At 44.6% G+C, this 17,282-nt stretch overlaps 1 protein-coding gene across 1 annotated transcript in view; it reads left to right on the top strand.

Annotated features, from left to right (window-relative positions):
- LOC135512340 (potassium voltage-gated channel subfamily KQT member 5-like) overlaps positions 1-17,282 on the top strand; it is a 137,208-nt gene that overhangs the window by 105,749 nt on the left and 14,177 nt on the right. Inside the window, exons 3-10 of the mRNA XM_064934264.1 lie at positions 5,131-5,257; positions 6,507-6,682; positions 6,934-7,059; positions 7,702-7,812; positions 8,087-8,182; positions 11,439-11,533; positions 12,632-12,658; positions 16,480-16,715. Coding sequence (XP_064790336.1) covers positions 5,131-5,257; positions 6,507-6,682; positions 6,934-7,059; positions 7,702-7,812; positions 8,087-8,182; positions 11,439-11,533; positions 12,632-12,658; positions 16,480-16,715 — 994 coding nt within the window. The remainder of the gene's footprint in view (positions 1-5,130; positions 5,258-6,506; positions 6,683-6,933; positions 7,060-7,701; positions 7,813-8,086; positions 8,183-11,438; positions 11,534-12,631; positions 12,659-16,479; positions 16,716-17,282) is intronic.

The following is a 17,282-nucleotide window of genomic DNA, read 5'->3' as shown; positions in this document are numbered from 1 at the left end:
TTACGCACGGCTGAAATGCGGTCACTCTCCATCTCCACCCCTGAAGTGGAAATGCTGTACCCCAGGAAGGAGACGTACTGTTGGAAGAACAGACATTTCTCAGCCTTGACGTACAGGTCAACCTCCAACAGTCGACCAAGCACCCTGCACACCAGGGACACATGCTTGGCGCATGTAGCGGAATATATCAGAATGTCGTTGATATACCCCACTACACCCTGCCCGTGCAGGTCCCGGAAAATCTCGCCTGGAAGACTGATGGAGCATTCATCAACCCTTACGGCATGACGAGGTACACATAGTGCCCTGAGGTGGTACTAAATGCCGTCTTCCACTCGTCCCCCTCCCGGATAAGCACCAGGTTGTAAGCGCTCCTGAGATCCAATTTTGTGAAGAAGCGCGCCCCGTGCATTGACTCTATCGCACTGGCTATGAGAGGTAGAGGGTAGCTGTACCTCACAGTGATTTGGTTGATGCCTTGACAGTCAATGCACGGGCGCAGACCTCCATCCTTTTTCTTCACAAAAAAAGAGACTCAAGGGGGCAGGTGAAGTGGAGGGCCGAATGTACCCCTGCCCCAAGGATGCGGAGACACATGTTTCCATAGCCGCCGTCTCCTCCCGGGACAGGGGATACACGTGGCTCCTGGGAAGTGCTGCGTCTACCAGGAGATTTATCGCACAATCCCCCCATCGATGGGGTGGTAATTGAGTCATCCTCTTCTTACAGAAGGCAAGAGACAAATCAGTATATTAGGAGGGGATGCGCACGGTGGAGACCTGGTCTGGACTTTCCACCGTAGTAGCACCAACGGAAACCCCTAAACACCTCCCCAAGCACTCTTGTGACCACCCCTTGAGAGCCCTCTGTTGCCACAAAATAGTGGGGTTATGACAGGCCAACCAGGGTAGGCCCAGCACCACGGGAAATGCAGGAGAATCAATAAGGAAAAGACTAATTCTCTCCTTGTGACCCTCCTTCATAATCATGCCCAGTGGAGTGGTGCCCTCCCTAATTATCCCTGACCCTAATGGTCGACTATCTAGGGCGTCACAAGGTAAGGGCATATCCACAGGAACAATGGGGATCCATAAACTATGGGCAAATGCTCTGTCAATAAAATTCACAGCTGCGACTGAATCTACGAGCGCCTTATGCTGGGAATGCAGGGAAATATTAGGAAAATGTATAAACAAAAACATGTGAGCAGCAGGGGGCTTCGGTGGAACAGACGTTCACCCGCCGCTGTACCCTCAGGCAGATGGTTGAAAACTGCCCGAAAGCTTCGGGTGAACTCTGCGTAATGGTCCAACACCGCTTCTCCTTCCCCCTTTTCGGAGTTGGCCCACTCCAGGGCTTTCCCTGAGAGACAGGAGACGAGGGCGGACACGCTCTCACGTCCCGAAAGAGCCAGGTGGACGGTCGCCAAGTAGAGTTCCAGCTGGAGTAGGAACCCCTGGCATCCGGCAGCCGTCCCATCATACTCCCTCGGGAGCGCAAGCTGAATCCCACTGGGACCAGGTGAAGGAGGGGTGAACAGTGGTGCCTGTTGTAGTGGTGCCGGTGCAGGCTCTGGAAGAACTCCTCCTGTCTCCCATCAATCCATCGTCTGCAGCACCTGATCCATGGCGGTGCCGAAACGTTGCAACATGGTCGCATGCTACTGGACGCGCTCCTCGACCGTAAAAGGAGGGTTGTCTGCTCCTGCTGACTACATTTTTCTGGTACATGATTCTGTAGTGGTCTGGGTGTAGCTGGTGTAGAACAGTCAGGCGCAAGACAGCAGAGATGAGTAACACAAGTAACTTTACTCAAATATTCCAATAACATGTCATAATACTGCGCCCACAATAACGGACCGAACATACATAAAACAATCACTCACAAATACCATGGGGAAAACAGAGGGTTAAAAAATGAACAAGTAATTGGGGAATTGAAACCAGGTGTGTAACACAAAGACAAAACAAATGGAAAATGAAAAGTGGATCGGCGATGGCTAGAAGGACGGTGACGTCGACCACCGAATGCCGCCCGAACAAGGAGAGGGACCGACTTCAGAGGACAACGTGACAGTTATAACGTTATAGTGCATTTAAAGTCAACCTGGTGACTTCAGAATGATGACGAAAGATTTTCCTACTAATTATTTGCCTCCTTATGAATGTCATAGTATTTCCAAGCCACTGTAATGCACTTTTGATGAGATCTTCATCAGCAATCATTGACAATGCATTGGGTAGAATGCTCAGTCGGCCATCCGTCCAAATTAACGTTAAAAACAACATTGTTCCGAAACATGTAAGCCATGAATAAGGTCCTTGGATGTATTCCATCAAAGCCACTACACAACACAATTTAAACAATACATTAATTGCACTATATAACGGTGACAAACGGTACCCACAAGCTGTGAGGGCCTACATAAAGCTGTCCCAACAGCAGAGTCCCAACAGCAGTCCCAACACCTTACCACCACTACACCTGGCTATTAGCGGAGCATTGTCTGGCAGCAAAACAGTTTATTCAGCCTAATTTACTGCCTTTAAAAAAACATAGCTGATATTTGCAAGCTAATGACAACATTGTCATCTATCTAAAGTAAATTTGATGACATGATAATGCTGGCAAAGTTGTTTCCTACTAAATATTTGTCTACCTTATCAATGTCATCGTATTTCCAGAAACTATAGTGAAAGTTAGACTAAACAGTAGTTAGCCTCCGTCCAGAATGACTGGGCTTGAGAGGGTGGCTATAGAAAGTTCATAACAATGTCATGGCACGACCAAACCTATGACTGGGTTATTTTCAGAAGTCAACTGGCTCTGGCTGCCAAAACAGACAACTACTCTATCTAAACATGAATAGATTCTCAATTGCTATATGGTTCTCGAAACATGAAAACCTTTACTTTCATATCACATCAAAATATTTTCACAAATGCAAAATGTACACTTACTGTGCTCTGTTTTAACAGTAAAGATAGTAATCAAGAAAGTGTTGAACAAATCAAAATATATCTTATATTTGAGATTCTTCAAAGTAGCCACCCTTTGCCTTGAGGACAGCTTTGCACACGCTTGGTATTCTCTCAACCAGCTTCATAAGGTAGTCACCTGGAATGCATTTCAATTAACAGGTGTGCTTAGTTAAAAGTGAATTTGTGGAAATGTATTTCCTTCTTAATGCATTTGAGCCAATCAGTTATGTTGTGACAAGGTAGGGTTGGTATGCAGAAGATAGCCCTATGTGGTAAAAGTCCATATTATGGCTAGAACAGCTCAAATAAGGAAATAGAAATGACAGTCCATAATTACTTTAAGACATGAAGGTCAGTCAATACGGAACATTTCAATGACTGAAATGGCTCTCATGAGGACCGCCATAGGAAAAGAAGACAGAGAGTTACCTCTGCTGCAGAGGATAAGTTCATTAGAGTTACCAGCCTCAGAAATTACAGCCCAAATAATCATAATTTAAAAAATGCTTCACAGAGTTCAAGTAACAGACACATCTCAACACCAACTGTTCAGAGACTGCGGAAATCAGGCCTTAATCATCAAATTGCTGCAAAGAAACCACTACTAAAGGACACCAATAATAAGAAGAGACTTGCTTGGACCAAGAAACACAAGCAATGGACATGGGACTGGTGGAAATCTTTCCTAAGGTCTGATGAGTCCAAATGTGAGGTTTTTGGTTCCAACCGCCATGTCTTTGTGAGACAAAGAGTAGGTGAACAGATGATCTCCACGTGTGTGAAGCGTGGAGGACGACTTGTGATGTTGTGGGGGTGCTTTGCTGGTGACACTGTCAGTGATTTATTTAGAATTCAAGGCACACTTAACCAGCATGACTACCACAGCATTCTGCAGTGATACTATCATTTGTTTTTCAACAGGACAATGACCCAACACACCTCCAGGCTGTGTAAGGGATATTTGACCAAGAAGGAGTGATGGAGTGCTGCATCAGATGACCTAGCCTCCACAATCACCCATCCTCAACCTAATTGAGATGGTTTGTGTGTCACGCCCTGGCCATAGAGAGGTTGTTATTCTCTATTTTGGTTAGTCCAGGGTGTGACTAAGGTGGGCATTCTAGTTTCTTTATTTCTATGTTGGTGTGGTTCCCAATCAGAGGCAGCTGTCTATCTTTGTCTCTGATTGGGGATCATTTATAAGTTGTCCTTTTTCGTTTGGGTTTTGTGGGTAGTTATTTTCTATTTAGTGTCTGCACCTGAAAGAACGGTTTTTCGTTTTTTTCTCTTTGTTGTTTTGTTGGAGTGTTTATTGATTAATAAAACATCATGAACACTTACCACACTGCGTTTTGGACCATGCATTCTGACAAGAGCCGTGACATTGGGATGAGTTGGACCACAGAGTGAAGGAAAAGCCAACAAGTGCTCAGCATATGTGGGAACTCCTTCAAGACTGTTGGAAAAGCATTCAAGGTGAAGCTGGTTGAGAGAATACCAAGAGTGTGCAAGAGCTGTCATCAAGGCAAAACTTGGCTATTTTGAAGAATCTCAAATATAACATATATTTAGATTTGTTTAACACTTTTTGTGGTCACTGCATGATTCCATATGAGTTATTTCATAGTTTTTTTGTCTTCACTATTATTCTACAATGTAGAAAATAGTAAAAATAAAGAAAAACCCTTGAATGAGTATGTGTGTCCAGACTTTTGACTGGTACTGTATAATAAAACTGTTCATCTAAAATAAAAATGTAAATAATATGTCTACCCCATACAAATATTATTATAATCTACATAAGAATTCACACAAGATGAGGTGTAGCCTACATTGGCTACTTGAATTGACGCCCAGTGGACCTGCAGTCTAAGTTACTGAAAACACCGCTTCTAACTGCCCCCTGGCGGCAATTCTAAATATTCAATATTCATCCAAATCCTCCTGCTGCAGGATTATTCTGCGACAGATAGAGGGTCAAATGAAGATCCAACATCTGTATATTGATTATTGGATATCATTATTAATTGCTGGCTTTTCTATTCAACTGTCTGGTATTTACAGCATATTGAGCTTTTGCCCCTTGCCTCTTGACTCTCAATAATGGGCTGCGACTGTGTGTGTGCTTGTGTGCGTGCGTGTCCTGTAGGAGTTTGTGATGATCGTGGTGTTTGGGCTGGAGTACATCATCAGGATATGGAGCGCAGGCTGCTGCTGTCGCTACAGGGGATGGCAGGGACGCCTCCGCTTTGCCAGGAAACCCTTCTGTGTCATAGGTAACTGTGTGTGTGTGTGCTGCACTGCAAAGGTGCTATCACTCCACCGAGAGATGCAGCCTGATTACTAGAAATAGACTTAGATTTCGACATTTGAAAATGTCCTGATGTCGATATATGCCTTCCTCGTGGTTCACAAAAAAAAGAAAAACAGTTGCTCAACACTGGGCTCAAACTCATGATGCTCAGAGCCAAAGTGCACTGCTCAGACCACTGTACTACAGCAGTTCACAATGCTCTAGCAAGTCGTGAGAATACTCAAGGATACTTGATGGAAACAGTGCTGGTTGGTTTGCGGAGCCATCCCAGAACCATAGCCCTTAGTTTAACCACTCGAAATGAATGCCTAAACTGTTAACCTTTTGAGTTGTTTCTGTTTTAACCCTGTAATCCATTGAAAATAGACGTTCATCCATAATACGTTGAATTTCGAATGGAAGCTATGAGATCTTGTTGTTGAGAGATGATCATCAAGACTGTCAATATTCAAGGCTGACTTCTGATTGACAGATGCCGTACTTCAATACACAAACAGAGAAAACAGAAGCTGGCGTTGAGTTCTCATAAAAGAAGGATAAATACAGTTTACAAGAACACAGATTACTATCTGTTTCTTCTCCCAATAGAGAAGACTAAAACCAGCCACGGGTAGAGTTTCAGAATTTTAAATGTGTTTTCTGAAATGTGATAGATGTGAACTGGAGCGAAACACACTATCATCCCAGTGTACTGTAGGAGCAGTAGAGGTTTGTATGTTCTTCAGGACTCTCTCCGTGGCCCTAAGGATGTGGGTTTGTGTGAACCCTCTTTACCCCTCGCTATTCTCCCTTTATCTATCCCTCATATTCTCTCTCCTTTCTTCTCTGATTGTGTGAAAGTGAATACTAGGTACATTAGATCCATGTGATGACTCCTCCAGTACAATGTGTCTATTTTCTTAACCAGTCTCGGAGCTCCAGATCGACACAGTTTGTGGCCCCGGGCCCCCTCTACACTCTCTGGTGTTGGGCTCCAGCAGCCTGATGAGTGAGGGACATTTTCAGAGCTGGAATGTGGAGATGTTACCCACAACTACCATACCATTTCAAATCCTTAACTCTCCAAAACTTATTTGGAACATGTTATAGTATCATGTGTATCACTCATATGCACTGCACTACATTATCATTAGACTCTCATGAAAGTTTACAAGACTGTAAATACTACAAAAGTATTGAAGTTGGTTTTATCTCTTTCTGTCTCTTTCCAGACATAATTGTCCTCATAGCTTCCATTGCTGTGGTGTCCGCTGGTAGCCAAGGTAACATATTTGCCACCTCAGCATTGCGTAGCCTTCGCTTCCTGCAGATCCTGCGGATGGTGCGTATGGACCGCAGAGGGGGCACTTGGAAACTACTGGGATCTGTAGTCTATGCACACAGTAAGGTACAACCAAATGTGTAGTCCAACAGTCTGGCCTAGATAGTCCTATGTACTCTGACCTTCTTAAAGAAAGAAAAGGATGTGCTCCCCTCTACTGTCTGGTTCCTCTCATGTTCTTCCTAGTGAATCTTTCCTTGTCTCTGTCACTACCACTTGCTCTTTAGGGGTTTCGGACCGAGATGGCTTTTAGGCTACACATCCAATAAAGTGAGATTTTATGTATTTGTTTGAGCATAATCTTTGTTTTCCTATAGGAGTTGGTGACAGCCTGGTACATTGGGTTCCTGGTGCTCATCTTCTCTTCGTTCCTGGTCTACCTCGTGGAGAAGGAGTTCAATAAAGACTTTGCCACCTATGCCGATGCTCTGTGGTGGGGCACAGTGAGTCTACACACACGCGCAAACACACACGCGCACACACACACACACTCAATTTAGATTGATTAATATGTTTCAACGTAGCCCATACCAATATTCACAGGCCCGAGGTTTAATCAGCAGATACAAAAAAAAACCTAACCAGGACATCTCTGAAAGACAAAAAGAAAGAGTAGCTTTATATTCATTACTGGATTTGCCGACCAGTCTATAATATGACCTTAAGACACCTTAATGACACCCCTACAAGATCATGCTTGGCTGGTCTTCAAACACCTCCCAGGCGCTACTCTGCTAGACCTTATACAATGTCAACACAATTAATGAATGCCCACGGCTTCAGACGTGCTAACATGACCCAATCGATAAATGTAATTTCCGGTGTCTGTCAGGCGAGACTGGGGTATTAGATGTGCAAGGGGAGACAGGGACTGGAAGAGAAAGGGGGTCACTTAAATATACAACACACACACACAAGTGCAGTGTTATTCAATTCTGGTCCTCGAGAGCTCTATACAGTGGGTTTTTCTATTCAGGAAGTACATTTCACTACCTGAATTGAAAATTTAAATTGACCCAAAATAATACTAACTGGCATTGTGGGAAAATCGTTTTGTGACCTCTGACCTCTGTATGTGTGAACAGATCACCCTGACAACTATCGGTTATGGAGACAAGACTCCTCAGACATGGACAGGTCGTCTGATCTCAGCTGGCTTTGCTCTGATGGGAATCTCCTTCTTCGCCCTGCCTGCCGTGAGACACCCACACACCCACATGCGCACACATACACACACGCACAATTTGACTTTGATTGAACGTGGTCCATTGTGTGTGTGTGTGTGTGTGTGTGTGTGTGTGTGTGTGTGTGTGTGTGTGTGTGTGTGTGTGTGTGTGTGTGTGTGTGTGTGTGTGTGTGTGTGTGTGTGTGTGTGTGTGTGTGTGTGTGTGGTGTGTGTGGTGTGTGTGGTGTGTGTGTGTGTGTGTGTGTGTGTGTGTGTGTGTGGTGTGTGTGTGTGTGTGTGTGCAGGGTATCCTGGGCTCAGGTTTTGCCCTGAAGGTACAGGAACAGCACAGACAAAAACACTTTGAGAAGAGGAGGAACCCAGCAGCCAGCCTCATCCAGGTACACAACACACACAAGTCTATCACCAGATATGATTGAACTGTTCTGTGTGTGTGTGCTCGTGCGTGAAAGTGCCCACGTGTGTTTGTATCAGAGTGTGTTTGTATAAAATATATATTATGTGTATGTGTGTGTGTGTGAAAACACGTGCACGTTTGTGTGTGAGTGTGTGCGCGTGTGTGTGCATTTGATATCTAACCGTAGCTAAGACTCTTTGTCCTCTCTCAGGTCCAAAGGCAATACAGGGCTGATATTTATGAGCTGTTTCCACCAGAGCTATTCCCAGGGTGGATTTACCTCTACGCCAAAGCTCATCCTAACAGACAAGCCTCGGACTATTAAAATACACCATCAACTCAACATAGACAATAAACTCCACAAAGCAAACACACAGATCTTGTTTTTATAGAGATTTTGCCATCAAGCAGAAAAAACGATTAGGCTTCTCGTTTGATTCATATATTTAGCTCCCTTTTTCCATTGCTTTAAGGCCTGCAAACAGTCAACTAATTGAGCTTTGTGCTCTATTTATCCTATCTGTATGGTATGGCTGAGTTGATGTGGAACACTTCTAACCAGATATTTTTTATCCACAGACGGACTTGCAGTATTCAGTTGGCAGGGATGTGTTATCGCTGTTGTTTCTTTGTGCTGGTCTTTCACTATTGTGTCCCCTTTGTTCTGAACAAAAATATAAATGCAACATGTAAAGTATTGGTCTCATGTTTCATGAGCTGAAATTAAATATCCCAGAAATGTTCCATACTCACAAAAGGCGTATTTCTCTACCCTAAGCCACCTTCAATGTTGTTTAAGAGAATTTGGCAGTACGTGCAACCGGCCTCACAACCACAGACCTCATGTAACCACGCCAGCCCACGACCTCCACATCTGTCTTGTTTACCTGCAGGATAGTCTGATACCAACCACCAGGACAGCTGATGAAACTGTAGGCGTGCACAACCAAATATTTCCTGCACAAACTGTCAGAAACCATCTCAGGGAAGATCATCTGCATGCTCGTCTTCCAAGCAAGGGTTTTGACCTGACTGCAGTTTGGCGTTGTAACCGACTTCAGTGGGCAAATGCTAATCTTCGATGGCCACTGGCACGCTGGAGAAGTGTGCTCTTCACGAATGAATCCCGGTTTCAACTGTACTGTACCGGGCTTGCTGATATCAGCATTGTGAACAGAGTGCCCCATGGTGGCAGTGGGGCTATGGTATGGGCAGGCATAAGCTATGGACATCGAACACAATTGCATTTTATTAATGGCAATTTGAATACACAGAGGTCCCATGCTGTATCACCGCCTGGTACGGCAACTGCTCCGCCCTCAACCGTAAGGCTCTCCAGAGGGTAGTGAGGTCTGCACAACGCATCACCGGGGGCAAACTACCTGCCCTCCAGGACACCTACACCACCCGATGTTACAGGAAGGCCATAAAGATCATCAAGGACATCAACCACCCGAGCCACTGCCTGTTCACCCCGCTATCATCCAGAAGGCGAGGTCAGTACAGGTGCATCAAAGCTGGGACCGAGAGACTGAAAAACAGCTTCTATCTCAAGGCCATCAGACTGTTAAACAGCCACCACTAACATTGAGTGGCTGCTGCCAACACACTGACACTGACTCAACTCCAGCCACTTTAATAATGGGAATTGATGGGAAATGATGTAAATATATCACTAGCCACTTTAAACAATGCTACCTTATATAATGTTACTTACCCTACATTATTCATCTCATATGCATACGTATATACTGTACTCTATATCATCGACTGCATCCTTATGTAATACATGTATCACTAGCCACTTTAACTATGCCACTTTGTTTACATACTCATCTCATATGTATATACTGTACTCGATACCATCTACTGTATCTTGCCTATGCTGCTCTGTACCATCACTTATTCATATATCCTTATGTACATATTCTTTATCCCCTTACACTGTGTATAAGACAGTAGTTTAGGAATTGTTAGTTAGATTACTTGTTGGTTATTACTGCATTGTCGGAACTAGAAGTACAAGCATTTCGCTACACTCGCATTAACATCTGCTAACCATGTGTATGTGACAAATAAAATTTGATTTGATTTGATTTGAAGATCCTAAGGCCCATTGCCGTGCCATTCATCCCAACATAACCTCATGTTTGAGCATGATAATGCACGGCCCCATGTCGCAAAGGTCTGAACACAATTCCTGGAAGCTGAAAATGTCCCAGTTCTTCCATGACCTGAATACTCACCAGACATGTCACCCTTTGAGCATGTTTGGGCTGCTCTGGATCGACATGTAGGTCAGCGTGTTCCAGTTCCCGCCAAAATCCAGCAACTTTGCACAGCCATTGAAGAGGAGTGGAACAACATTCAACAGGCCTGATGAAAACATTCAACAGGCCTGATGAAACGCCTGATGAAAACATTCAACACGCCTGATGAAAACATTCAACAGGCCTGATGAAACGCCTGATGAAAAAGCCTGAACCACTCTATGTAAAGGAGATGCATTGCGCTGCATGAGGCAAATAGTGGTCACACCAGATACTGACTGATCCATGCCCCTAGCTTTTTTTTTTAATACAGATGCATACCTGTATTCCCAGTCATGTAAAATCCATAGATCCATAGACTGATTTCCTTATATGAACTTTAACTCAGTAAAATCTTTGAAATTGCTGCATTTTGCTTTTATATTTTTGTTCAGTATACTGTATGTCTGTGTGTCTGTCTGTGTATGTGTTGGGCACCTCTGTGTTTATGATTACGTGTACCCCATCTCCTCACCATGATGCTATTCCTCCCGTCAATGTGTGTCTGTCTGCGTGTGTCAACTCGTACCCCAGGCGGCTTGGCGGCTCTACTCCACTGACGGTGCTCGTCCCTACCTCAGTGCCACGTGGCAGCACTACCAGGGTGCCCTCTCCCCCTTCAGGCATGTATCCCCCCCTCCCCCTGCCCCATGATGCCTTGATACCACCGGTTTTACTAATCACTCTCTTTTTGTTTTCTTTCTGTTTCCTCCCTCCCTCCCTCCCTCCCTCCCTCCCTCCCTCCCTCCCTCCCTCCCTCCCCCTCCCTCCCTCCCTCCCTCCCTCCCTCCCTCCCTCCCTCCCTCCCTCCCTCCCTCCCTCCCTCCCTTCCCTCCCTTCCCTCCCTCCCTCCGGCCTTGTCTTACAAAACATTTCTCCCCCTTCTCCCTCCTTTGTCTTTTTCTTTTGTTTTCTGTTGACTGCACGTAGTGTGTCTGGCGTAGTTATGCTGCTGATGAGAACTCGGTTTCCATAGCTACCTGGAAGCCTCATTTGAAGGCGTTGCATACCTGCAGTCCTGCAAAGTAGGTAACACCTAAAGTATGGCTGCTGCTCTGCTCTTTTCCTATTTGGTCTCTGTGCTCTTCCAGCTTTTTTTTCATAATTTCATTCTCTGCTTTTTTAGTGGCCAGGTGTCTTTTTTAGTTTAATCAGCAACTACTTTTGACATTCCTCTGTATAATTATCTATTTATTATTGTCATTGGATACAGTACTTTTACAGTCATTTTTTTGAAGGCTCACAGTCATCAAATAGTCCAATATTTCCAGGCGCTCACACACAAAGAACCAAACTTTCACTAATTCATTTAAACATGGAAAGTAAAACCGAGTGTACAAACAAACATTTTCCAACTTATGTTGTCCAGAAATGACATCCATGGTTTCTCTGAAGGCTTTAGGGTATGTTAAAGGGCACAGGAGAGGAGCCTGTTAATATTGTCTGGATCACCTGCTTTATTGCACTCACTCTCTCTCATGCAAACCTACACCAACATACCCTCTGTAGGTCTACAAATACACAGAAATACACAAATACACAGAAATACATGCACAGACACACACACACACATATACCTTTCTATCTCCTATCTCTGTTTGCCAATGCTTTTCCTAGCCCGGTCATGTAGCACATCCATCGCTTGCATGTGCACCTGCTGCAATGTTCTGCAAACTAGCTGACAACATTTATCTTGCACAAGGCTTTGACTGTGGTGGTTTGTGTTCTTCATGCCTGACTGTTTGTGTTCATGTTCTGACATCATGTCTCGCATGCGACACACACAGACAGGATGTTAGGAAGCTGGCTGACCTCTGTCTTCATCTCGCAGTCCCGGTGGGAGACCCTGTAGACCAGTCCTGGGCAATTCCAGTCCTTGGGGGCCTGATTGGTGTCACACTTTTCCCCATCCCTAGTAAACACACCTGATTTAAACTAATTGCATTTTTAACTGAAGATGTTGATTATTGGAGTCAGGTGTGTTAGCTGGGGCTGGGGCAACAATGTGACACCATTCAGGTCCCCGAGGACTGGAGTTGCCTAGGCCTGCTGTAGACTCTGTCATTAACTACTAATGTCTCTTCCCTTGTCTCTCTCTCCTCTTTTCTCACTAACACCTAAAGGAAAGAACAGGGCGAGACAACTAGCAGGTTTGTAGCTCTCACCTCTACACACATCGCGCAATCGTTTATTCAATGACGTCCACTCTAATAAGAAGTCGTATGCTGTTTGTTACAAGTGTAGATACTGAACTCTTGTTTTCAAATTGTTTTGAAAGTCACTGTTTGGCCAGAGCTTCCTATCACCGGGGGGTCCCAGGTCAGAATCAGTCCCTGGTTAGAGGGGGAGAATGAAAATCAGCAGTGCTATGGAAGTCGATGTCTTGGTTTGAGAAAAGGCTCTCTAGTGTATCCGTCTCTGTCTCTCAGTGCACCTCTCCAAGCCACCATGAATGCAGTACCGGTCGTTTCTCTCTGTCTCTGCCATGTTTGTGTGTTTGAGAGAGTATCTGAGTGTGTTTCTATGCTTACTGTTTGTGTGTGTATGTGTGTGTGTGTGTGTATTTCTACACTGTATGAGTTTGAGTGTGTGTGTTTCTACGATATGTGTGTGTTACAGTATGTGCAAACCGGCGTCTGTACCATGTCTGCACCATGACGCACTTTTTCCTTTCCAAGGGTATTTATATAACTCATCAAACACTAGTCTCAGTCGGCAGGCCGAGAGACAAGGAGAGGAGGAGGGAGAGACAGAGAGATTTGTGACTTTAATTATGATTTTTGGTTATTGTTTTTACAATACAGTGCTCCTTTGGCAACGGTGGATTTCTCATGTCATGCCAGTGCAGCTTTTATAAATGTGGATTTTCTGTTGAGAGACATATGCATAGCACAGATGCAGTCACACACACACACACACACACACACACACACACACACACACACACACACACACACACACACACACACACACACATGCGCATCGCTCACATCAAGGGTTTAGAACTTAGATAATGTTATTAGTTCCTTTACAGTATCAAATTTGTTTGGTAAAACAGACATAAACTCAACCAGCGAAACTGTGTGTGTGTGTGTGTGTGTGTGTGTGTGTGTGTGTGTGTGTGTGTGTGTGTGTGTGTGTGTGTGTGTGTGTGTGTGTGTGTGTGTGTGTGTGTGTGTGTGTGTGTGGTGTGAGAATATGAGACTGGGGGTGTGTCAGTGGGTGTGTCTGCTTATTCTGCTCTTTTGGAATCTATTCTACACAACTTATGACTTCTGTCAGTCGACACTCTATGCATAGCACAGATGCAGTCACACACACACACACACACACACACACACACACACACACACACACACACACACACACACACATGCGCATCGCTCACATCAAGGGTTTAGAACTTAGATAATGTTATTAGTTCCTTTACAGTATCAAATTTGTTTGGTAAAACAGACATAAACTCAACCAGCGAAACTGTGTGTGTGTGTGTGTGTGTGTGTGTGTGTGTGTGTGTGTGTGTGTGTGTGTGTGTGTGTGTGTGTGTGTGTGTGTGTGTGTGTGTGTGTGTGTGTGTGTGTGTGGTGTGAGAATATGAGACTGGGGGTGTGTCAGTGGGTGTGTCTGCTTATTCTGCTCTTTTGGAATCTATTCTACACAACTTATGACTTCTGTCAGTCGACACTCTTGAAACGAAAAAGGGTTCAAAAAGGGTTCATCGGCTGTCCCTTTTTGGTTCCAGGTAGAACCCTTTTTAGTTCCAGGTAGAAATATTTTGGTTTCCATGTAGAACGCTCTGAGGAAAGGCATCTGAACCCTATACCAATAGGGTTCTACCTGGAACCAAAATGGGTTCGGGGTTCTACCTGGAACCAAAAAGGGTTATTCAAAGGGTTCTCCTATGGGGACAGCCGAAGAACCCTTTTAGGTTCTAGATAGCCCCTTTTTTTCCTAAGAGTGTAGAGTGTAAGGACATAATCACCACAAATGAACCTTCATATTTTTCATGTAAACTCCTAGGCCTACAGCTAAATGTATGTGAGCCATATAATCCCCAGTTATATTTATTCTTCAACACTGACAACATGGAATGTGAGATACATAATCGCAAGTTTAAACTTCTGACAGTATTGACCGTACAGATGTCTCTCGTCCCTCCCTTTCCTACTCCATGGTGTGTTAACCCCTTCCTCCTCTATTTGTCTTCCTCCCTACCCCCCTAGTAAGGGTCATAGTAATAGGAGGCGCTTCAGAAGGTATTACACACGGAAATTTAGGAGGTACCCACTACCCAGCATCCACTCCTCCCTGGTCACATGATCTCTGGGAATGCCTTCTAACTGCCAAGTGCATGGAGGATGATGAGAGAACCCCCAAACTGCCACCTACCCCCTTCCCGTCAATGAGACTATTGTATTTGCCCTTTGCTTGTCTAATGGGATTGCTGCCTGTTACCTGTTGCCTGTTGATTTTGACCCCCACCTCCCTTGGATCCCCTTATCAGACACAACCCCTAACTAACTGTATCCTGGTCCCGTTGGGTATCGGAAGTAGTTCTGTGTGCAGAAATCTGAACTCTTAATATAGTCCTTAATCTCTGAAATATACAGTCCATCTCGATCTCCATTGGTCTGCTGAGGTCCCACAGCTTGGCTGCATGGTGCCACTGCATGAATTCATAAACAATGGTTGCAACCACCATGACTGACCAACCCACACTGCCTTGATGCATCTTCATTGACCTGGGCTTGGGCAAGGTCCCTGTTATCGTTAATAACTTCCTTATCGTTTCTGGAGCGCAATATTCCCTCCTGAAGTTTCCACAAAAACTTTAGTGCCTGCAGAATCAAGCCTGAGCATTGGGCTTACTGTCATGCCATCTGATTGATGCACAGCATTGCATGCTTGTCCGGTTGCCATTGCAGGGGGGGGGGGGATTTAGGGTGTGTCACAGGTAGAGGCTCTCTGGCCATAAATCTACAGTACGTCTAAGCACAGGCCCATCGGCACAATACAGGTCTAAGTGTCCTAGAGATAGAGATAGTAGCCTACAGTTTTAGTAGTAGGAACAGTAATTCTTTGCATCAATATGAATTGTAAGTCTTGCAGTGTTCCCTGGTAATTTTCTTTGTCTTAGAACAGTGGTCAGTGTCATACTACTGCAACTGCTCTCTAGAACAATAGTCCACAAGAGTTAGAGGTCCTAGAGAGCTACAATGTGTGTACACTCTTATAAAAAAGGGTTCTTTGTTTGTCACCATAGGAGACCCTTTTTTGGTTCTAGGTAGAACCCTTGTATTAGTGAAGGGTTCCACTTTGATGTAGCGACAATAAAGTACAATTTGTGGTTCTACGTAGCAACTTATTTTCTAAGAGTGTAGACTTCTGTTTCCACCCAGCTGATTCAGCTGCTTTAGTTCTGGGCTGGAGAAGAATCCTGCACATCCTATACAGATGTAGGATCTTCATTTGATCATCCTGTTGCAGGAGAACTCTCCTTCAATGCAGGACATTTTAAATGTGTGGTATATTTGAAGTTTAAAAAGGCTTCTGAAGTTTGTCATTTCCATTTTGAAATGTCAGACTTGATTTTCCATTATTTATAATCACACATTTCACATTTCCTGTTTCTGCAGGATTATTTTCCTGCTGTGGCAAACTAACTCTAATTAAGATTCTATATCTGTAGTTCCTCAGGATCGGGGTTAGGGACCACTCTCTTAGAGAGCAGATGGGGTACTCTTAAGTGTGTTGTGGATGAGGTAAGCATGTTTGGTTTTGAGGAAAGGACAGTTCACTGCACTACACTGTGAGTGTGCTCTGTGGGCACACATTTTTATCTCTCAGGTGGAATGCATAATAACAGGATTTTGTTCTTTCTCTCTCTCTCTCTCCCTCTCTTTCTTCCTCTCCCTCTCTCTCTTCCTCTCCCTCTCTCTCTTCCTCTCCCTCTCTCTCTTTCTCTCTCCAGTACAAAGTTGAGCTTTAAGGAGCGGGTACGGATGGCAAGCCCTCGCGGCCAGAGCATGAAGAGCCGCCAGACATCCATCAACAATGACCGACGCTGTTCCCCAGGCAACGATGTGGCGGGCGCTAACACGGGAACCAGCCCTGCTAAGGTGCAGAAGAGCTGGAGCTTCAACGACCGCACACGCTTTAGACCCTCCCTGCGCCTCAAGAGTCAATCACGCACCGCGCCCTCCGAGGGTGAGTAGAGAGGATGTGTTGCCTCTGTGTGTCTGCGTATGTGTGGGTCTATGTGAATGTGTGCGAGTGCAGGTGTTTGTATAAGGTATGTGCTTTTTAAGAAGTCCACAAGGGGAGAGTCACAAGTCATGAAGGCAGTAAAATTCCACGTGACCGTTTAGTCACGGTAATTAAGCTTCTCCAAGCTCTGATGCTGCTGATGGCCATTATTAGCCTACCAAACTTGCTAACTGCCTTGTACTCATCACACTATTGTCCCTCTAATCACTCTGACATCAATGCAATCTAATCATGAGAGCCCATAAGCTCCTCTTGTGCAACATTTCTATAGGCTATGAAACTACTGAGTGATGGCCTCTATTAAAAAGAGGAGGCTCCCATCAGCTTTCTATAGGCTGACTATATTTATTTCTCAATTTTCCTAATATTAAGCACATTGCTTATTATTTACAACAGGAGTATAGCCTACCTGGCTGGCATGAAAATGAACCACAGGAAAACCGTGCTCCATTTGCTATTTAAGTGATTACATTCAGTAAGCTGCCAGTCCTAAACTGCCAGTCCTAA

This window comes from Oncorhynchus masou, chromosome 24 (assembly GCF_036934945.1).
Source record: "Oncorhynchus masou masou isolate Uvic2021 chromosome 24, UVic_Omas_1.1, whole genome shotgun sequence".
Classification (NCBI taxonomy): domain Eukaryota; kingdom Metazoa; phylum Chordata; class Actinopteri; order Salmoniformes; family Salmonidae; genus Oncorhynchus; species Oncorhynchus masou.
This window is presented reverse-complemented; position numbering and strand designations above follow the sequence as displayed.